Here is a 24082-nt window from a genome sequence, read left to right as displayed (position 1 = left end):
GCCAGACAGTGTTACAAAACAGCTTAAGGTCCTATAGAAGTATATGGGATGGGTATGTGTTCTGTAAACACTTTCCTGCTGACTTTCTGGACTCAGTCACTCATTTCAGGCATTACTGAATAGAAAATATCAAGCTTGAGCTAAAAAAAACTTGCAATCTGGGATGTAGCAAAGTACTGTAGATGACCAGTACAACATCTGGCTAACATTGGTGAACATTCTCATGTAATTTGTAGTGACGCATTTTGGTTCATTTGGATTTTCCTCAATATGGAAAGAAACTAATTTGCGGGGAAAAGCTACAAGTTTACAAGCTCATCAACTGATTTGGACCAGAGTAAACAAACTTTAGGTGTGAAAACGCCCTACCTCATACTGTGTTTTAAAATATGTGTGAGCTAATGTACAAAAGACTGTCCTGCGCCATCATGCTAGGAGTACTTTCTGGCACACGCCATGACTTTGAGATCAGTGTTTATGCTGTATCAGTATGCTAATATCAGATACAAACTGCTCAGATACAACAGATACAATACGCAGCTCACTTTTGAATCTTCATTTTCGGTGGGAAACAGCCGTTTGCTGACTTGAGTGATCGGGTGACTCAGTTTCTAGCTAATGTAAGCTGGGTTTGCTTGCTTTTAGCGCTGTAAGAGAGGCATTGTGGCAAAGCTGGAGAGGAAGCATAAGTATCGCATCCTTTAGCTTTTATCACAACCGTTTGACTGAATTCAGGCTCTTAAATTCGGAGACTTAAATTTCTCAGTTTTAAGACGTTGAAGCAGAGCGTAGGAGGACTACAGTGTAATACTGTAGCTTGTTCTATAGCATAAACTTTGGTATATTCATACTGAGATAACTAATTTTAACATGAAATGAATCTATGAAATTTTTTGGTCAAAATGATAAATAAATACTGAATGATTCATTTAAAAAAAAAAGAACCTTAGGATGAATTCCTGCAGGTAAATTTGTTCTTTTGCCATCAGCATTGCAAATGAAAGGATGAATAGTAACTGACCCAGAGCTGTGGGAGGTGTTTGCACAGGATTTGCCAGCTTCTTTGCAAAGACATCTTTCATTAAACATAATCTGTAACTGAACAGAGGCTTAACAGATATTCAAAGACAATTTCCACTGAGTAGAAAACCAATAAAGCTGGTCATTATGTGCAGCTATGAGCAACATGCTGGCCAGCTGGTAGCTTTTTAAGCTATCTAAAGGTAAAGTGAGTGTGTGAAGTGACTGAGGGTAGCAGCATTACATTGGGAGATACATGCATTCACCGAGCATGTCTGTGTTCGCTTAATTACCAATTAAAGTTTCATACATCTGAAATGCTAAAGTTTAAACAAAATATTTATCCAGGCTTGTAAAAATTACCTACAGCAGAGATCAATATTTTGAAAAGAAAACAGAAAGGTGTTACATGTTAAAAAACGTTAAAAAACGCGCTGAAAGTTTAGAAATCTGACAGGATTTTAAAGTAACGATCAGGGTGATGAGGTGACGGTAGGGGAACTATGCGGGGGACTCAAGGCTTTAATGAGGCACGACTCTTTGACGTCTCTATGCTCCTTCATGTCTGTCTGTATCTCTCTGATGGTCTTGTTACCAGGCGTCTCATTCTGCTACACGGATATGTTCGTTTCTTTTCATTATCTCCGCTCGTCTCTCCGTCTCACACACACAATCTCTTAGGTGTGACTAAAAGATCCAAATTGTTGGTTTTAAATGCGTTGCACTGCCTGTTCCATCTGACCTTGTCGAACTTTTGTTCATTCTTTCTCAGCTACAGTTTGTGTGTGTCTAACCAACGAATGTCTCCATATATACTAACAAGTGCAAGAAAACACATACACATAAAGCGTATCCGCACATGCACTGAAAGAGCAGCGTGTCATAGTGTTGATGTCTGGCCTCGCCTCTGTAAGCTGTAATCACGTTTGCCGCGTCTGTCAGCACTAAGTGAGGCTGAGGGAAAAGAAAACGGATCAAAGAGGAAGGCTAAAGACTAACACGTCAACCCTCTCTTCCTCTTGCTCCCTTTCCATTTCTCCACCCGCCTCTTGCTCAGTCTTGACATTCTCTTCCAGTGATGTCCTCTGCTGACAAAACTTTGTCTCTCTTTGGTTCTCACTCAGCGCAGTCCCATAACTGTCACTTTCTATCCCGCCGAAATTTTCCTCCTCGTATTCCCTCTTTCCTTCCCAATACCCATCTGTCTCGTCATCTGCCTCTTGACATTTGGTGTAACTCACACTTAATCTCTTGTTTGTTCATCTATCTTTCAAGCTTTTTTCTTCCTTTGGCATTGCCATTCCCCCTCTTCCTCCTAGAGCAGGCTGCACTTAGGCTACGTTCACACTGCAGGTCTTAATGCTCAATTCCGATTTTTTGATCAAATCCGATTTTTTGTCTCCTCGTTCACACTACAAATAAAATGCGACAGCAAACGCGCTCTAGTGTGAACGCTCAAAGCGGCCCGCATGCGCAAAAGAAGATGTCACACACAACGCGCTCTGTTTAGACCAAGAACAAACAGTATTGTTTGACTGATGGCCGTTAATATAAAGACTTCGGACTTTACGTTTCCCAATTTTTGCTTTAAGTTATTTTGTTATTTACATAATAATGTAAATAACCTAATAATGATCCTTATTGCTGTTTAAGAGAGGAGCGGTGCTTCAAAGGATAGCTGCAGATTTCTGTCAGAATCTGCAGATTATACAGTACAAATAACATGTTCACGTTGTCTTCCCAACAGTTTCACTGACATCTACACTGGATGGCTAGGAAGCGTTCGCGATGTCTTCTCGGGCGCTGATAATTGGCTTCAGTCTTGTGTCGGTGACGTAAAAGGCGGATTTAATGCGACTTGACCGTTCAAACAGCAGTCGCTTTCTAAAACATCGGATATGTATCGGATTCAGTACCACATACGAAAGTGACCCAGATCGGATTTGAAAATATCGGATTTGCGCCGTTCACACTGTCATAGCATGATCGGATATGGGTCGCATAGGGTCAAAAAAATCGGATTTGATGCGCTTTCGCCTGCAGTGTGAACGTAGCCTTATATCTACCACCTTTTATTGCCGGATTGTGTCTCCTTTCTCCTTCTTCATCTTGTCATCCACCTCTACCTCTTCTCTCAAGACGGTTGATGTAACTCCTGTTTAATCTCCTGTTTGTTCATCTGTCTCTTCATCTGTCTCCTTTTCTTTCTCAGTGTATTTGTGTTCAATCTGTCTGTTCCTTCTCTGTTTCCATTTTTACCTTAAAAAACACCATCATCTAATTTATCCTCAACATCCCCTGCTTTTCTGTGATTTCGATTCTGAATGATGACACATTTCATTTACCTCTGATGACATGTTTAATCTCTAGGTTTGTTTAATCCCTCTCTCATACCCTCTTTCATGTTCTGCCTTCTTTTCACCCCTTCTTCTTTCATCCCTCTCTCCTCCCTCTCTTACTTGAAGAAGAATAATCCTGTGTTTCTTCCATAACCCCATTTGTTCTCCACTATATTTACTCCTTGCTTTCTATCTTTGTGTTTCTTAGGTCTCTGGACTTGACTGGTCCATTATTTCTGGGTGGAGTCCCTAATGTGCCAGACAACTTTCCCTTTGGCACCAGGGAGTTTATCGGTTGCATGAAAGAGCTGCACATCGATAGCAAACCGCTGGACATGGCTGGATTTATCGCCAATAATGGAACGCTTCCTGGTCAGTGCTGGGAACCATGTTTGCTTTCCTTCAAACATGTATTATTGTGCATTAGTAACATTTAGCTCCTTCTCAATAGCCTTTTCACCCATTGTGGCAAAACACACACAAACGTTAGTATTTAAATGAAGTAGCTTTTAAGGGTTTGTGTGCTACGAACCACTTTGTGCTTCTAAACATTATAGGAAACAATAATGGGGTAGAGCCACTTCTTCACATATAGTCATATATAGTTAGGCTTCATTGCACTGAAATTGGATTTTCACTGGTGGACTGGGTGCTTGCATTACTTTTTATTATAGTCAGTGAAATGAAAGGAAAACATTTGTTATACATCATTGTTTTGTTGTGCTACTATGTGTAACTGTTTGCATATCTTTCATTTTCATATCGTATTTTTGATGACTTTTAACCTTCCAGTCGCATTCAGGGCAAACAGTTACAGGGTGGCTGTAGCTCAGGTGGCAGAGCAGGTCAGCCACTAATCAGAAGGTCGGTGGTTCGATCCCAGGCTGCACCCTGGCTGCATGCCAAATATCCTTGGGCAAGATACTAACCCCCGTGTTTGCCTACTGGTGGTGGTCAGAGGGCCCGGTGGCGCCTGTGTCCGGCAGCCTCGCCTCTGTCAGGGCAGCTGTGGCTACAATGTAGCTTGCTATCGCCAGTGTGTGAATGTGTGTGTGAATGGGTGGATGACTGAATGTAGTGTAAAGCGCTATGGACTAGAAAAGCGCTATACAAATGCAGGCCATTTACCTTTACCAAATCTGTCCGATTTAAACATAAAACACTCAGAAATATTGTGTTTTACATCCGATTGCCTCAAGGCCTTATGACATCCTCCACACTATGCACTTGAACATATAAAAATGATGATCACCACTTTTCATTCAATTTTGAGTGTTTTTAACTAGACTGAAAACTTTAAACACCCTGAATTACTCCGACAGAGGAGTTTTAGAAATATTGGCCAATTTCTTTCAGGCATACCAAAAAGAAAAACATTTCCTTAACATTTGTTTTAGTCAATTATTTATTTAATTACGCTTTGCCTGACCAGCGGGTTGTTGTGTTTGGCGTTCCAAAGACTTGTTGGCAACAGGGAACTTGTAGAGGTCCCTCTGATGGACAAACAGTGTAACATCAACACTCATTACATGGTTGAAGGGTGTTTCTCCAGTCTTATTTACCTTTTAATTTGATCATTTATTGGTCATTGTAGGTATTTGTCGTTCCTGGTGTCATTATGATACCAACAGACCAACAAATAGCCAAAAAATCGGTTGAACTTTATTTTGAAAATGCTTGTGTGTGTGGGTAATGTTATAAAGCTCACAGTGACAGCATGAAGACTTATCATGTACAGTATGTTGCAATTCATTTTTATAACTTCAGTGATCTCTGCTGCTTCCACTAGGCTGCAGTGCCAAACATCCCTTCTGTAAGTCCAACCCGTGTCAGAACGGAGGAACCTGCAGTGTGAGCTGGGAGACTTTCTCCTGTGACTGTCCCCTAGGATACGGTGGGAAGGACTGCAGCCACGGTAAGAGGCCGAGATTTTTCTTATCCCGTAGCCCTACAGTAACTACACTAATAGCAACCTTTAACAATGTTAATTTTATCATGCCACTTCAGCATAATTATTAGTAAGTAGCAAGACAGTTGCTGGTGGAACGAGCATTTTCTAGCAGTGGCTGGGATTTTAACGTTTTATTTTTAAAACCTGATTTTCACAGGACTTTGTTTTTCGGCTGTAATTATACTAACACCTCATTAATTTGTTCACAGCTTACCTAAGCTTAAATCCCCCAGATAACACCTTTTCACTTAATGTGGCTCAGTGAGTGTTGACCTGCATAATATGAATGCACCGTCTTAAATAAAAAGGAAGAATTGATGATGGAAAAATACAGTCCAACAGACTGAGCTAAGAATAAATTTAGCCCATGAGACAGTTGTTACTAGATATCTGGCTGTATTTCCTGTGTATAACTGAACCGTAATAAACCTTTAGAGATTTCCCTCTCATGAGTGGACATTCACTAGCCCAGGTGGTTTTACTCATTTATTTTTACTGGCATGTCTTGATTGCGAGCACAGACATCCAACTCTAAGGGGAAATAAAGCGTCAAGATTCACTTGAGGGGAAAAAAAGAAAAAAAACATGGTGTTTATTGATCTCAGTGAAAAATGTTCACAAGTTCTGGGACTTAGTTTGTACTTCAGAGACTGCAGTGTAACATATGTTTCATCATTTAATTTTGGAAGCTTTTATACCTTTGATTGGTAATTAAACAACAGAGAGCAAACAACTGTGGAAGCTATTTGGGCATGAAATGCATTAAAGATCACGTCATGCCCGAACAGACATGGTCTGTTTGTCCTTCAAACCAACAAACCAATAGTCCTGATGATGCTACATGTGCTTTGAAAAACACACAATATTAAAGTGAACAACTACAAGAATTATGTTGCCGACTGACGGATAAGGACAACAGTATCATCTGGAAATTGTTTCGGAAATTTCACTAATTTTCATTTTCGTTTTTTTCTCTTCGCCTCAGTGATGACACACGTACACCGCTTTCTGGGTAACAGCGCCCTCTGGTGGGACCTGAAGAATGACGTAACCATCTCCGCACCCTGGTACCTCGGCCTGGTGTTCAGAACCAGAGCCCGTGAAGGGACTTTGCTGCAGGCCCAGGCTGGCCAGTATATCAGCCTGGTGTTCCAGGTGGGCACGAACACATTTAACATTTAAGAGGCAAGGTCGAGATGGTTAGCGGAGGAGGGATATTGAGGATGTTGAAGATAAAACTGCAGAGGGTTGATGTGACGGAGGAGGGATGGGCTGAGATGGATTGGGCAGCCAAAAGAAGAAGAAGTAGTATTAGTGGAAATTCAGTGGTTTACATTTTAATAATAATAAAAGAGTCTACAGCTGGGACTACTGTTCCCTTTTAAATAACACCAGGCTCCATGGAGTCTGAAAGCAGTTCACATTTCTTTAAAAGTATCCATATCTGGTGTTGAAGAAGCTTCTTATGTTTCACCGTCTGAAACACTGATTGTGAGTACATCTATAAATGGTGCCCTTCCTTTCACCAACCTTTCCACTATCACCAGAAACTCAAAAAGCTTTAACTGCATTTAGGCTTAAACACAATTTGAGCTTGTTTATATACGTTAAGTTTCAGATGCTAAATCCAAAGAGTGTTTTAAATTAGCAGAATCTCGGTGGAAGCTGAGCCAAGACGTCGGATTTCACGCTCCTACACACAGTCACACTCACACAGTCATAGCAGTGGATCGTTTTTTTCTCCCTCTCCCTCTTTTTTCTTCTTTTTGTTTTTCTTTTAATGTGATTTGCGAATTTTATTTATTCATTTATTCTTCTCGCTCTCATCAGGTAATTAATGGTCAGCTGGTCTTTTCGGTGACCCGCGGCTCAACCAGACCGGTGCGTTTGCGGTTGGATCAGGTTCAAGTGGCAGACGGCCGGTGGCACGACCTCCAGCTGGAGCTGCGAGACGTTCGCAGTGGCCGCGAGACTCGCTATGTCGCCACACTGCGGCTGGACTTCGGACTCTATCAGGTAGTGCAAATTATCATCGAAATCGAGCACACTTACCCTAGAGGCACATAGTACAGTCGATTTTTTTAAAGGGGGGGAAATTAAAGTCCTTTAATAGCTTGAAAAAAAAGTAAATTAAATATTAAATTTATCCTGCAAGCATAGTTTAAATGAATAAGAAGGTTTTTTGTCGTATCTGCTTTATGAAATCAATAAGGCTTAATTTGGCTTAAAAATTAATTTTTTTGACTGTGTTCAAATTAAAAGAGGCAATTCTTTTTTTCCAGTTGTAATTCTCCATTTATTCTGTCTGTTTGAAATCTGCAGCTCCCTGATGGGCTATATTATTTGGTGTAATCGCCAGAGAAGTACTTAATTGAAATTTTAAAGCATTTAATATGAATCGAGGAAAGCAAACCTATTTAATTTCCTCTAATCCAGAATGTCCCCATAAGTACAGACGTCTCTCTCACTTCCTGCTTTGAGCCAAAGCGATGAAGGATGTATTTTAGGATGCTAAACATGAATAAATAAATAACCAATTGTATGAATTCCTTAAATTAAGAAAGATATTAGTTTATTGTAGATTGGGCTGGTGAATTTTTGCGAAAACCACCAATCAGACAACCCCTTGTAAGCAGCACTAGGCAACGGTGGGAAGGAAGAACTCCCTTTCAACAGGATGAAACCATGCTCAGGGAAGGGCAGCCATCTGCTGCAATTGGCTGAGGGATGGGTTGGAGAGAAAAGTAAAAAAAAGAACATAGGGAGACTGAGGACACATATAATGATATGCAGTGATGTATAAACACATGGAGGGGAAAAAGACGTCAGTGGAGAAGAAATAATCAGCGCGTTACAGAAAGTCCTTCAGCAGACTGAGCTCATTGTAACATGAGAAGGAGCTAGTTCAGGGTCACCTAATCAGCCCTAACTGTAAGCTTTATTGAAATAAAAAGCTTTGTGTCTAATCTTAAAAATACTGGCATACATAGCAGCTAAAAGGAAATGGCAAGGTTTTGGCGTGCTTGGTCAACAGGTGCTTAATAAAGTACTCTTGCAGTCTGCGTTTTTGAAAGCAATGTTATGCAGGGTTAAATTTTCAGCTGAGATTCTAATGTCGGAGTTCATTTTCCTTAATTTACCTTACATATGAGCCATGGGTATAATTCGCATGACATGAAAAAAGTCTTTGGAACATACAAAAACGTATTTCACACACGTCTTAAGGTATATTCATAGTACATTTCAAGTATATTTCATCAAAAGTAAACCTTGTTATCTTCCTATCTTTTTATTTCTTACTGCATTATTACTTCTCCCTCCTTCCGTTCTTTGCCTAACAATCCTTGACAGTGTTATACAACATCCTGCCTTTTTAAAACAAATACAAAGCCTATATCAAAGAAACACACACACATACGCACATACATATAAATGTTTAGAACATATACAGGTTTTTCTAAAATCCTGCAGAGCGTCAGACTCCCCAAGATGTGGGCTTCTAATCCTCGTTTCACTAATCTCCGGTGGATTATTATGTCAGATTGTACTGTGCGATGTTTGTTTCCGTGCATGCGCTAGTATGATGTATGCGCCTGTACATATGTGGCAGTGACATGAACACAGAGAAGCACGTGCACAACCACCGTCCGTATTATAATCATCTTTGGCTCGGTTTAAGCAAACACAAACAGCCTTTGTCGTGTTTTTATGTCGTGCTATTCCCTAAATCGTCTGTCAGCACGTTATGTCTTTCATCTGTTCATTGTAGTTCACCAGGCTATTCTCCAAAGTGCATCAAGTAGCACACTGAGCAAATGGTGCAGAAAAACATTTCAAATACAAAATTATTAAACAATTAAACGGCAGTTGCCTTTGAAAGGGGTTTTGGCACATGTGCCGCTGTTATCAGACATATCTCAGCTTCCATTTTAGCATCTTCTACTGCTGCTGAAACGGTGATGAATGCGGCTCATTGATTTTGCTTTCATGATCCTCGCAAGCCAAGTTGCCTGTCAACATTTCTTCACAATTCTGCTGGAGTTATCACTTGAGCATTGACCTTCTCTGCAGTGATTGCATATTATGGTTTTCTTCTGTTTAATGAAGCCAATCATTCAGTCGAATTCTTTTCACGCTCCTCTCCACCTCCCCTTCTATTTGACTGACACAAGCCTCATAATAACCTGGCGCTGCTCGCTGATATATCGGTAAATAACAATATAGCGGTTTCTGGAAATCAATAATCCTTCCAGGGAAAAAAATCGTATCTTTTTCAGTTCATTTTGATGTAAACTCATAACAGAAACATCTTTTTAATTATGTTTTTACTGATGGTCACTAGCTTGTAACTATTTTTTTTTTACCCTTCATTGCTGAGTGTGTTTGCTGCTATTAATAATCATATTCTTTTCCTTTCCTGTCTCCATCTGTTCCCCCACCTCTTTCCTTCTTTCCCCATTAGGGAACAGTGATAGTGGGAAATGAGATTCATGGTTTGAAGGTGAAACATCTGCATGTTGGAGGAGTGCTGGGATCTGGGGAGGTTCAGAACGGGATAAGAGGATGCATACAGGTAAAGGATGGAGTTTTTAACTCATAAGATAAGATAAGATAAGATAAGATAACCTTTATTAGTCCCACATGTGGGAAATTTGTTTTGTCACAGCAGGAAGTGGACAGTGCAAAAGTTATGACGCAAAAATTCGAATACAATAAGAATAAATACAGTACACAGCTGTACAGAATAGAATAAAATAATATACTATATACAGTAGAATAAAATAGAATAAAAATAGAATACGAATGCTATATACAACTGAGTAAAAATACAACGATGCCAGAAAAGATTATTGCACTTAGTGTTATTGCACATGTGTGGATGTGTGTGTTTGTTCAGTTAAAGTCTTTGTTGTGGAGTCTGACAGCAGTGGGGAGGAAAGACCTGCGAAATCTCTCCGTCCCACACCGTGGGTGCCGCAGTCTCCCACTGAAGGAGCTGCTCAGTGCTGTCACAGTCTGCTGCATGGGGTGGGAGACGTTGTCCAACAGGGATGACAGCTTAGCCGCCATTCTCCTGTCACTCACCACCTCCACTGGGTCCAGAGGGCATCCTAGAACAGAGCTGGCCCTTCGGATCACCCTGTTCAGTCTCTTCCTGTCCCCAGCAGAGATGCTGCCGCCCCAGCAGACCACACCATAAAAGATAGCAGAAGCCACCACAGAGTCATAGAAGGTCTTCAGGAGTGGGCCCTCCACCCCAAACGACCTGAGTCTCCGCAGCAGGTACAGCCTGCTCTGCCCTTTCCTGTAGAGGGCGTCTGAGTTATGAGTCCAGTCCAGTCTGTTGTTCAGATGAACACCAAGGTACCTGTAGCTGTCCACAGCCTCAATGTCCATACCCTGGATGTTCAGTGGTTGCAGTGGAGAATGCTTGTGCCTGCGGAAGTCTACCACCAGCTCCTTGGTTTTACTGGCATTGATCTGGAGGTAGTTCAGCTGGCACCAGTCCACAAAGTCTTGAGTCAGTCCTCTGTACTCCTTGTCGTCCCCATCAGTGATGAGGCCGACTATTGCAGAGTCATCAGAGAACTTCTGCAGGAAGCACTGGGTGGAATTGTGGGAGAAGTCTGCAGTGTAGATGGTGAAGAGGAACGGAGCCAGAACCGTTCCCTGTGGGGCCCCTGTACTGCAGACGACCCTGTCCGACACACAGCCCTGAGTCCTCACATACTGTGGTCGGTCGGTGAGGTAGTCCAAAATCCAGGTAGTGAGGTGATGGTCCACTCCAGAGTTCTCCAGCTTGTCCTTCAGAACCGAGGGAAGAATGGTGTTGAAAGCACTGGAGAAATCAAAGAACATGATTCTCACAGTGCTTCCAGCGGTCTCCAGGTGAGCGAGGGAACGATGTAGGAGGTGAATGACGGCATCATCCGCTCGAATGCCAGGCTGGTAGGCAAACTGAAGTGGGTCCAGTGATGAGCTTGTTAGGCGCCGAAGCTGAGCCAGGACCAACCGCTCCAGGGTCTTCATCAGGTGGGATGTCAGAGCCACCGGCCTGTAGCTGTTGAGGTCCTTGGGGCGTGAAGTCTTTGGCACTGGTACAACACAGGAGGTTTTCCAGAGCTGTGGGACTCTTCCCAACCTCAGGCTCAGGTTGAAGAGGTGCTCCATCACCCCACACAGTTTGTCCGCGCAGGACCTGACGACCCTCGAGCTGATGCCATCTGGGCCCGCTGCCTTCTTGCCATTAATCCTCCTCAGTTCCCTCCTAACCTGGGTGGTTGAGAGAGACAGGCTGGAGCCTTGTGTTGAGTGTGTATTGGATGCTGTTGTTGGGGGTGGGGAGGAGTGAGCAGGGTGAATAGAGGAGGTGTGAAGTGTCTGAGGTGTCAGAGGTGGAACAGCAGCAGTGGGGGTGGGTGAGTCTGCAGCCGATGTTGTAGACTGTCTCATGGTTGAATCAAATCTGTTGAAGAAATGATTCAGTTCATTTGCCCACCTCACATCCCTACCAGGCAGAGAGTTCTGCTGTTTGTGGCCTGAGATGGTTCTGAGGCCTCTCCAGACTTCACCAACGTTGTTTTGCTGAAGCTGGTTCTCCATCTTCTGCCTGTAGCTGTCCTTCCCATTCCTTATCAGTCCCCTCAGCTCTCTCTGCACCCTTTTCAACTCCTCTTTGTCTATGGATTTGAAGGCCCTCCTCTTCTGCTTGAGGACAGCTTTAATTTCTGGGGTAATCCAAAATACAGTGAAGATAAAAAATAAAAGTAAAAAATGACTCTGGGATAGGCCGGTGAATACGCTAATACAGCTGCTATTGTTTTTGTGTGTTGTGTTGAGGTAACGTGACCCTCACTTTCTCTTCCTACAGGGCGTTCGATTAGGCGTGAGACCGGACGCCCCCGCTCTGCCCCGCCCCTCTAGAGCTGTCAAAGTGGAAACTGGCTGCAGTGTCGGTAATCCCTGCCTCTCGTCTCCCTGTCCAGCTCATAGCCGTTGTTCCGACCAATGGGAGAGGCACACCTGTCTATGTGAACCCGGTGAGTGAAGCAGATGGTGTGGGCTTTGCAGTTGAGCTTGATGCGAAGTATAGAGACGTCTATTTACAGATGTAAACTAACATGCAGTATGCTGGGGATCTCGAGTTATTAACCATTTTTAAAAACAACCTTTTTGTTCAGGAAAAAATTACTAATATTTTGACTTTTGATGTAAAACTGTGCCATTATTGGCTTGATGAACGCGTATGTACGAATGTTGTAGGTTTGTAAAAAAATTTATTTAATATAAGTGTTAGTGTGTCGTTTTCATGCTACCGTCACACTAAGGAAAACAGTTACTGGAGACCGTGGCACGAGTGAAATGTGACTGTTCAAAGTAATTTTGGTACGTCAAGACAGCGGTAAAACAGCATGAGGTTTGGCAATTACTTATAGTCTGTTTGTGATAACACAACAGTTAACCGATAAATCATGAAAAATCACAAGTCTGTTTCCACCTGTTGCAAATCTGTTACCGTCCACATGTACACAAATTCACTACTCACATTCAGAGTCCAGCCAGAACCAGCCATAGATTTGAAATAGAAATTCAGAAATTCCTCCACAAATGGTGACATAATTGCTACAAAAAAGATGATTTAACGGAAAAATTATATAGACACTTGGCAACCTTGCTTTTATATAGGGATGTAAGTAGAGCCGGTTAGCAACCAGCTAAATTGAGTCCTATAATGCAAAGAGATGTGTTGCAGACAAGTTGCACTCCTCAGTTCAGACAGACTTAGACTGATTACAGATGGCTTGGCAATCTGTATGAGAGTGACTGCAGTCGATCTGAGTCAGTTCTTCGTACAGTCAGATAATTTTGTGACATAATGCTCCTCCCACCCCTAAATGGACCCCTCCCCCAAAATAAATAAATAAATAAAAAAATTTAAGATTGCTTCACCATCTTTGTCCCGTCTCCTGCCTTAACCAACGTCTGGTAAATGTAGTATGCATTTTTTTTCCCACCCTCGGTCTTACAGCTACAGAATAATGCAACATGTTCACAGAAATATGTGAATTTGTAACACCTAAAACAAAGATCAGCACATTTAACAAGTCTCTTATTAAATGTGAAGACACAACATCACCGCTAACTTTTTCACTACAGGTGAAACTAATAGTCATAGTACCCCGCTCCCAAAAAACAACTACAAAAATGCTAAAAAGGATTGATGTGATGTGATTGTTGTAAAATGAATAGATTAACAGACAAAATGTAACACACCAAAAAGTATTTTCCATTGTTATTTTCCACTCCAAGCCAGGCAAAATGGTCTAAAGTTTTGACCATTGTAGACATTCAATGTAAAATAGCTGAGGTTTGAGAGTAAAAGGTTAAAGAAGCCGGCTTACTGAGAAACAACAAAAAAGGGGAGTAATTATAATGTGTCCATATGCGTAGGTGTCTCCCAGTGCTGTAACTGGGTTAAACTGATATTTGGGTTTGCATAATGAGTCCCCATCCACCTGAGACCAAGAGAAAGAGACCGACTGCAGGCTAACTTCCGAAAGCTCCTTAGTAAGGTGAATATAATGAGGTGGAATTAATGTGGAGGAAAGGAATATGATTAAAAGAGAAGGAGAGGGGTGGAGAAGTAAAGAGACAGAGGAGAGAGTAAGGAAAGTGTATACTGTATAGAGAGATGCAGCGAGGAAAAAAAACAATTGAAAGATGAAAAATGCAGAGGAGGAACAAAGGGAGTGAAAATATTAATGATTAATGAACAGAAAAAGGCGGGTGACAGAAATAGTGTAAAAAAAATGAAAAACACAAAGTTTGGAGGAAGGAAGGGGAAAAAAAAGAGGGCACGAGAAAGTCAAATCAAACAGCCTGAAAACACTAGTGACACGTCTGGGAATATACGTACACAGGGATGAACTTGGAGTTGAGAGAAAATTAACATGACAGCTGCACACATGAGAGTGAAGCAAGGAAGAAGAACAGCGTAAGGAGTGATATTTGATATTTATTTGGATCTAGCAGTTAGCAGCAGTGCATGCAACAGAAGCTCTTCAGCTCTAAAAGTATTGATGTAACATGTAAGGCCAGCTGAACGGGAGGCGATTAAGAGAGATTATTTATATTATGGGTAAAGGGGTGAGGATACAAAAGACTGGCTGGCAAGTTAGCAGAAAAAGAACCATTAAAGAGAAAACCAGAAGAAAGACAAAAGTTGCCTATCCACGTTTTGAGATTAGTCACCTTCCTTCAAATCTGCTTCAATATTTCTTCAGATTTTTTCTGTACATGTAGAAAAAACTATTCTCTTAATTTTTTTCATAAAACTCAAATATTTCTTTAAGATTAGGAAGAACTTTTGTAATGTAAAGCAAACACCAGCGACAGAAACAGTAAATTATAATCAGGCAGCATCCTCTAAGGCTGAGACGTGAAGCTGAGAGTGAAATGCAAAAAAAATCAAATTCAATAAGTTTCTATTTGAGGCTGGTTCCACATACGGGTCAATGCCAGTAGACCCAATGATGAAACGTCTGGAAGGGCACCTTTCTCTCTTTATAGAAAAAAAATGTGCTCAAAGCCTGACAATAAGAAAACAAAGTTTAAAGCATTTTTTTTATGAAAAATCTACTGATGTGTTTTTTTTTCTTTCTTATAACTCATTTGTTAAAGGATCAAAATTATGAAATGTGTTTTCAGTTTTCTTGTTTCCTGTTTTTTCATTAGCCAAACTTCAGTGTAGCGAATTTCAGCTTTACTCCCTCGTCTAAGTATGGCCAAAATGATAAACCCGAGTCCACAAATTAAATGGTGCGCTTTTATATCCAGTTTATGGTTACAACACAAAACTAACTGGAAAAGTGAAACTGATGGAGAAAACTCATCCATCCGCCCATTCATTCATTATCTTAACCACTTAGTCCTCTGTCACACAGGCCTACAGACTGATTGGTTACCCCCTCAGGGATTCCTTGACTAGTTTGCAAGTGGTTGTTAAAGGTTGCAGGCGATTGCTGCAACCTGTAGCACCAGTTGAAATTGGTCACAAAGAGAGTGGTGCCTCAAAAACCTCCATGTGATCACTTTGGTTGCTAGCAGATTCCCATAGGTAGGTGTAGTATGTATGAAAAGTGCCATCTTGTCAAACATTCACCTTTAACTCTTTCAGCTGTAGTGAAACTTGGAAAAAGTGCAACACAGAGAATGGAAAACATTCGCCTTCACCAAGTAAAAGTTGCGCGAACGACATTAGTTTCACTTAAGACAAACATTCTCTGAATGATGGAGATTTTGCGAATTTCACAGAGACAATCACAGCAATCACTCACCTACAGGTCAGAGAATTACCATTTTTCCCCTTTGACTGGTGGTTGCCATATGGTTGTTGAATTTCTAGGTCTATGAGACTGGGGCTTCATGCAGTTTGGGTTTGGGGGAGACCCTGCAACAGATTGCCAGCTTGTCACAGGCCTAAATTAGAGAGATGGACATCAATCAGCCAGTTTTAAATCACATGGAGAGGACACAAGCAGCCAAAAGGGGTTTCATTCAGTCTCAACACAGAAAGACCCCAACAGACCAGCAGATTCAAACCCAGGACTTTCTTGTTATAACACAGCACTAACAGTGCTGTTCTGTAGAAGTATAGGATGTGATTAGGTTGCCATTCCACTCTTTAAAAACAGACAAGCAAAATGGGTCACAGTTGTCACATATCAGACTGATTTTGCTTTGTAAGGAAAAGCAGCAGGCTTGAAATGAGATTCATGAGATTGGTAGTATGTCGTGCTTTTTAGCCGAATATGCCTGATTGCTAGGTCAGACTACCTCAGCACATAAGAAGAAATAAATAAATAAACATAGCAGCTTACACCCTCCCACGTCTGTGGAAAAAAAATTCAGGAAAGAGCATCAGGTATAACACTCCAAAGTCTTCTGCATAGACTGCTACCACAGCAGCTACCTTTAGAAGGCAGAAGTAGGTGATGAAAAGTTATCCAAGAAAGAAAAAGTGATGAAAATGCTCATGATGCTTGAGGGAGTGAAAGAGGAGTCAGTTTGACTATGTGGAGGATATAGTGAGACAGCCTCAGGCCTTGACAGCATGGTAGAGGAAGCAGAGAGGCACTGCTATCCCTGTAGCATCCTGCACCAGCCCGCAAGCTAATGCTAACACCTTGACTTGTTAACTTGGAGCATGCACTCAGACTCGGCACACACACACAGATGCCTTCACACTGAGACTCAACCACACACACACACACACACACACACACACACACACACACACACACACACACACACACACACACACACACACAGCGTTTCCACAAACTTAATATGCGTGCACTTATTTACTGTACACACATGCGCTTTCATTATCATTACATTTCATCAGCACAATGAGCATTAAAAATTGAGACTGTTATAGAATGAATGCTGCTTAGAGACAAATCAAAGTTTAATAACGGCAGAGGGAGAAAGAAGTAGATGCGCACTCTGAATAATTCCCTTTCATGTGTGTGTTTGTGTGTTTTGTCCTGGTGCTGAAGTTAGCTTAATGGGTCTTGGGTAACTGACAGCGCATCTGACCTGCAAAAGGCCTCCTAGAAGAAACACACCGCCTCTCTGTCAATCACACACACACACTGAAACAAGGTTCTGCATGACGAAGCAAGGAGATATCTGCCTTCTAGTCTCCTCACTGTCTGTGCGTGTGCGTGTGTTTGTGAGAAAGCATACAGCAAGTATGACTATGTGCGTGTTGCTGCCAGCTGCTTCAGACTAATTGGCCGTTGTGAAAAATGAGATCTAATATGAAAAATTGCAGCCATGTTGATTTATGTCCATTTGAGTTCTCGGACTGTTTAGAAGCCCACAAGATCATATGCAGAAAACACAATTGGAGAACGAGAACTCTTGTAACTGCTTTTACTGCAGTAGAGAGTAATTCATCAGTGTTTTTGCCTTTTGTCAAGGTGTTACAGACTGTAAACAAGTGCCAAATAAATATTTCTTTAAATGGAGTTTGGCGGTGGAAGTGCATTGTTGGTTTGGGCGTGGTGTGCAGCTGCAGTGTATTAAACGCCGTGCCTCTGGGAAAAGTGGTGGAGATATATGAGCTTCGAGTTGTAGTTTCCTGTGCTCTAACCTGGAAGAACAGGCCAGTAGATGCCAGATCCTCAGGGTGCTGAATCAGGGTAAAGTTGTACTCTGTGACAAATGACTCCTCAACTGGAAGTGTCATTTATTGATCAGATGTGATATCAAAATAAAAAACATACAGGTAGACCACTGTTATATGACTATATGAATGGTGCACTGCAAGTACTGTGTAGTGTGTACTTCTTTAATCAAAAATATCTCTGAAATGATTGCAGCTCAGGGGTATAAAGTGTGTAATAACATCATGACACTGAGTAATGTCTGCAGGGGATACAATGTCACAAGTAAAAGCACTTTAAAATAGCTTTACTACATTAACTCTGTCTCCAAATCTCCAAATCAGCAGCAACCTCTGCAGCAAAGTATTTGCTTCAGCAGCAGAGCCAGAACATTTTTATGAAGTTGATCGGGCTGAGACCATTACTTGCATGGTGCATAAAGATAACACAGGACGTGATCCTTCAGGTCTTAGGCCTACAGCAAATCACTATAGGCACTTTGATAACTTATAACTAGTGCTGTAAGCGTTAATCTTGTTAAAATGACGTTAACGCCATAACCGAAAAATCTCTGTTAGCGAGTTAGCGCGGATCGCCCTGTGCGTGGGGCTGCACAGCGTCAACACGTTAGCTCGTTAACGCATTAATGCATCAAAAGAAAGAGCAGGAAGTTCGATTTGTAACACTTTCAGATGATGTGAAAACACTGATGGCTGGAATATTTTGTCATTAGTGTTAATTAGTCAATGAAGCTCTCAAGAAAGTCAAGTCAAATAGTTGATGTCACTGTTAAAATGTGTGTTTGTGGGAACAATAGCATGGTGAAAGGGTTCTGCAGAACGCTCTGATAGAAAAGGACAAATTAATGACTTTAACAACTGTTCATTGATTTTTGTGGGGTAGCTAGAGGGTTGGCCATACGTCAGTGTGTGGTGTTCATGGCCTCCTCTTGATGCTTTCTTTTACCCAGCAAATATTTCTACACTGAAAAACTATCAGGTGGAGATCTTCTCTAGATGTCTAATCATGGTTAAGAAATACATACTCAAATGAAAGTTTGAGTAAGATGGTGGAGGTCGTGGTGATGCCAGTTGGAGGTCAGACATACAGAAGGAGGTTCATTCCTTCTGTATGTCTGAATTAGAGTAGAGAGAGTCTGTTTTGTTTTTAATCAATAAAGAGACAAAGAGTAGAATACAACAAAATTAAAAAGTTTCTTGAAAAGAGACAAACTCATTAGCAGTGAATCAAACTCTCACACACAGCTTCATGCTTTTGGATCCACAACTGAAATGACTGAATTAATTGACTTGTCGTTTGATTGATCCCGAGTTTATGATGGTAACATCATGACCAGAGTAAGGATAACTGTAAGAGTCTGATTCATTCAGTTCACCATGCAGCGAATGAAACAGAACTTAAATGTATAAAACGGCAGCTTAACTGTGTTGTAATACTCATCTGTGTATTACAAAAAAACCCCCAAAAAGATAAATGCAATTTCTTCCTTGTTATGAACTGATCTATATCTCTCACGTTCAAAGACACAGTATCACGTGATCTCTATGGAAACGTCGCTGACATCTGCCTGGCTCCGGTTCAGTTTTTGGCATTGTTCCACGACCAGTTTGTATCAGAGAGACGACACTGGGGTTTCAGTCGTGTTTGCTTGTCAACCTCTTGACGCTATGCAGCAGGGCACAGTGGGTTGCCTTTGCACAGAAGGTTCCTGCTAAAACATGTAACTAAAACAGCACAAACCGAACTAAAAGTTCAGTGCATATTTGAACGAGTGCTTTCTTTCTTTCATCGTGAGCCGCCGTTGTCACATAGTTACTGAACTCGGCGCTCAGTGTGAGCATTTTGTTTGGGAAATTTCGACACGCACAATCTTTCCACTGTCAGAGAAGACAGTTGGATACACAGAGGATGAATGGACGGTTCAGTGAACAGATGACTCATTGGTCTTTCCTGATTGTAGTCATGTGGAGAAGTCAAGCTGATGTTGTGTTACAGGAAAGTCAGACGCGAAGCTGTGAGTCACGCTGAATGTGTGTAGCGCTCGAGAAGCACAACTTTTCAAACCAACTCCTGCACCCTGACTGCGAAAGATGAAAAACACATGCACGCCATTCTTTGTTCTTCAGGCTCGAGCCTCTTTCTCGCTCTCGTGTTGTGTCGAGAAGGCCAGTGTCATTATACGCGTCTGAAAACAGCCAAGGCCGTTGTCGTCTCCCTTTTTTCTGTTGCCATGGTGAAACTGTAAAGATGTATAGTGCTGATAGAAGAGTGTACGTGTGTGTGTACCTATGTGTGAATGTGTGTGTGTGTTCAAGAAAAGCAACAGATGTAGAGAACAATAAAATTAAAGGTGGAGAAGACAGAAAATAGGCACAATGTTTTTGTGCATTTGTTGTTAGAAGAAATTGTGAGATGAATAATTGGAAACTGAACAATGGCTCCAATTAGCTTCATTGTGTGAAGTTTTGGAGATGAAGCTGGGTTAGTGTCTGTTTTTTTTAAAAATTATATAGCATGTTTGGGTTTGATTATGTACAGAGAGCAGAAAAAGTTAGAAGGCCATGCAATTACTGAAAAAGGATTCATTTGAATGCTGGTGTAAGTGAATACTGAGTACTAGCAGAAGCCAAGGCCACAGGCTTGAAAGCAAAGCGCCTTCTGTATTTTCTTTAGACGGACAAGTGAAAGCAGACCTTGCACATGTTTGTCTGCTTCGCTGAGAGGAATGCAGACCTCAACAAGCTGCACGCACACATCAGCCAGTCACACTTTGATCTGCAGAGACGTCCTTCTGTTCTGTGCCAGTAAATTAAAAAGAGGGCCTGAAAGCCAAGCTGGCTTAAGACACGAGGTGAAAGCAGAGATTTGTTGATCGGTCTGGAGCTCTGGATAAAATATGATGAAAACAAGTTGTCTGTGTTTGTGTTGTACAAGCAATCAATCATGACTGATTGGTGAGGACAAATTGTTTGACTCTCTAATGCTGTCAGGTAAGAATTTAGATTTTCTAAAACCTTGGTTTTTGACAACCTCGGCTTCACGTTGTGTTTATTAGTAATTAACATGCCTAATGTAGCAAAGACCTTTAATTCCCACGGCAGCCATAAACAAATGCACGATAGGTCCACATACAATAAAGGCATGAGTCTGTGCTACCTGATTAGATAGAAATCCAGGCATTTACATGTTATTTCTGTCTATTTGATAACCACAACCTTGCTAAACAAAAATATATGTTAAGTAAATGAAACCTCAAATAATAAAATATTGGCAGATTTTTCTGTGGCTCCACAGTTGCAGATGAGAATCCCCTGAGAAGGAAAAACCCAGCTGTATCAGTTGGATTCATTATTAATTATTACAGGCAAATCTTAGTTTTATTTTTATTATTCATTTGAGTCTGTGGAATGTTTTATTTTAAATTCATTGCTTTTATTTCTGGCTTCACGTGAGTGTAGATTTTTTTGTCATTGAGTAGTCCTGTAATATTTAAGTCCCCCTATTAAAAAAAAGGCTCCCTAATGACTAAATAGCACAATTATGCTCTTTTTAATTTAAAAGGAGGTCTAGGTGAGAGGCCTTCACTATTTGTGCTCAATACACTGCAAAATATGCATAAAGCGCTCAGCTTTAGTCATTAGATTAAAGAGGGGTTTTTATGTGCTGGCCTGTATTACCATATAAGAGGCGGGTGTGTTTGTGTGGAGTGTCTCGGGATTGCATTGAAGTGTATGACGGCTTCGTTCCTCATGCTGCACACAAGTATACCTTGGGAGTGTGCGCGTGTGTTGTTGAAGTGGCTTGTTCAGCTGTGTTGAAGTGTACTGTCTTTGCTTTTTATGTAGCACATTTCTGTGCTGTTATGAAAAAACGACATTTACACTTTCTTTTCCAGTGACATTATATTGCTTTCAGTTTTTCTGCACGTGACTTGTTGTCCATAAGTGGCACAGATGTTCCTGTACGCTATCTCAGCTGCTTGGTTGTGCCTCAGTGCGCACGCAAGGTCCACATACAGTAAATATCCTGCTACTAAGTAGTACAGTCTGCAGGTCCTATCTGCTTTGGTAGACTCCTGCCTCTATGCGTCTGGTGCTTAGGGCCTGTTCTTGTGCTGCCGTGATCAGAGCCTCTGTGCTGCCCTTTTAGCAGTTCTTTTCTGGCCACTGGTAAGATTTCTTGATGTCAGCCACTTCCTCTATTTGTCAGTGGTTCATCCCATTCAGGGCCATGGTCGTGTAGATTGCTCCTCTTTCTGTTCCTCACCGTCTGTCTTCAGCTGCCTGAGGCGTTCTTGGAGCAGCTCTTCTTGGGCGCCTGATATATTCACAGATGCTCCATGTTTCATTCTGGATTGTGCCTCTGACACTCACTAATCCTTGCCCTCGCCATTTGCAGTGCTCATAGAGCCTCAGGGTGCTGGACTTCCGGTTGTGAGGAGTTTTTGTTTCTTCACATCAGTGGCATCTCTCTCCTCCTGTGACCAGCTTGGTACGACAGTGGGGTATGTGCTGAGCAGTAGAGAGGATGTATTGATGGCTTGGATCTTATTCCTACCATTCAGCTGGCTTTTTAAAACCGTCTTATCTTCTGGAAGTACTTGTGGCTGACCTTTGTGCATCTTTATCATGGTTTCCCTTGGATTGTGGGATACCCAGGTACTTGTAGCTGTCCCATATATCTGCTATTCCTCCTTCTGGTGGCTCCACCCCTTCAGTCCAGGTTATCTTCTCTCTCTTTTTTACCATTTGGCCAATATACCCACTTATCCAGGCTAAATGGCATCCTGATGTCCTCGCTATCGATCCTGATGAGGAGGATTGGTGAGTGTGAGGTGACTGATGGTCACTCCAGTCCTGAATTTATATCTGTATCCAGTCTTAGTGATGAGCAGGCTTACAGGACTGACGCCTGTGCAGAACAGCAGTGTGAACAGTGATATATTTTGCATTTGATGGTGACACGTGTGGTTATTACCAGGTACTTCTTGGTGAGTTTGGATGTTGGCTTTCTGCTCATCCATAGTTCTCACATGTGTGGCATATACCCTCTCATTGGGTCGGCATATGTGATACATAATAGCATCTCTGCATCAGTTCTATATTATCAGCCGTTGTCCATGGATGCTTTGTTCCAGTAGCCTACTTCCCATCAACATGTCTTGGTTCCTCCACACCTGACGTGCATATATATTGCCGTATAGCAAGTGGAATGTTTTCTTGATGCTACTCTTGTACTTGTTTTGAACTCAGAAAAAAAAAAAAAAGGAAGAAGCGCTGTGTTAGTGTTTCAGCGGCTGACAGTGTAGCAATGCACCGTTGCGGCATGTTTTCCAGTGGCTCGCCCAGCCGAAGTGCGTCAGGAGAATGACATTTGTGATAATCGCTGTTTGATGTTTGAGATGTTTACTTGCGAGTTGACAGGTTATTATGTGTGGTACACAGATGGAAGACGCAGCGCCATACTGCATATTCAGATCTCAGTGTTTGCTGTGTTCTGCTTTTATTTCATCAAATTACTTGGAAGGGAAGTTCTTTACACACTAAGGTTGTCTTTTTTTTTCTGTAGATCATTGTTTCCAAAATAAATCCGTTTTTTAACGTTAATAAAACTTGGACATACTCAGTGTTAATATTTAGGTAGCAGTAGGATGAATGGATATTTGCTTAGACCCACTTAAATATGCATAACAAGTCTCCTGATATTTTTTCTTATAAGTTATTATAGCAAATAAAATTGAGGGTTAATCAGCCTATGACTTCCTCCCTGTGTCCATAGAGTTTAAAGGATGTGCCACTTGCTCAGGTGGAAGATACATGTCCAGTGAATTTAATCAAAAATATTATTTAATCTAACCTGCAAAACAAAACAAAAAACATTTAAGAACCAAGTTTTCTTACTGTGCTGAAGGTTTTTGACATCTCTCTTTGTGTCTCTCAGGTTATTATGGGAAAAGCTGCACTGACGCCTGTCATCTGAATCCATGTGAGAATGAGGCTCACTGCCACAGGAAGCCCAGCTCTTCCCATGGATACATTTGTGACTGCGGAGACAACCACTACGGGCAATACTGCCAGCACAGGTACACAGGCAAACGCCCACGCAACTGATGTAACATTTGAACTTCGGGTTACCTGCGAGGTGCCAACACAGACTACAACTCTTTGTAGTCTCTAGCCCACTTAAGCTCTGTTCAGTTATGTGCGTGTCTTGGTAGCTTTAGTTCAGCCTTGTTGCCCCACATCTCCAGCGTTCCATGTAATCCACTGTGGGATGAGCGGAGTCTCAAGTCAAAACACACACACACTCAGAGGTTATCTGTGGTTATGTTAAACTGTGTGAAGTAAGCGTAACCCTGACCTGACCCCGTGCCTCTTTCCTGCCTGTGAAATCCACACAGATTAAGATTTATCTCATGAGCTGCTCATTGTGTGAGCTTTTGTCCCAGATGAACATCTTTGATCTGGTGTGTTTTTCACAAGGACACACATTTTCACCTGCAAATGAAATATCGTAAAGTTTTTCCATATATTTGATTGGCAGACAGTGAGAGTTGTATGAAAATTAAATCAGCACTA

At 41.6% G+C, this 24082-nt stretch overlaps 1 protein-coding gene across 3 annotated transcripts in view; it reads left to right on the top strand.

Moving 5' to 3' along the window:
• The window catches only part of celsr3 (cadherin, EGF LAG seven-pass G-type receptor 3), a 125575-nt gene that overhangs the window by 62323 nt on the left and 39170 nt on the right, over positions 1-24082 (top strand). For all 3 annotated transcript variants that reach the window (XM_004554001.5, XM_004554002.5, XM_004554000.5), the window contains 7 exons: positions 3568-3731; positions 5149-5274; positions 6296-6465; positions 7141-7326; positions 9773-9883; positions 12182-12350; positions 23445-23586. In XM_004554001.5, coding sequence (XP_004554058.3) covers positions 3568-3731; positions 5149-5274; positions 6296-6465; positions 7141-7326; positions 9773-9883; positions 12182-12350; positions 23445-23586 — 1068 coding nt within the window. The remainder of the gene's footprint in view (positions 1-3567; positions 3732-5148; positions 5275-6295; positions 6466-7140; positions 7327-9772; positions 9884-12181; positions 12351-23444; positions 23587-24082) is intronic.

This window comes from Maylandia zebra, linkage group LG20 (genome assembly GCF_041146795.1).
Source record: "Maylandia zebra isolate NMK-2024a linkage group LG20, Mzebra_GT3a, whole genome shotgun sequence".
NCBI classification, from domain to species: Eukaryota; Metazoa; Chordata; class Actinopteri; order Cichliformes; family Cichlidae; genus Maylandia; species Maylandia zebra.
The sequence above is the reverse complement of the archived record's forward strand: the minus strand, read 5'-3'. Positions and strand labels throughout refer to the sequence as shown.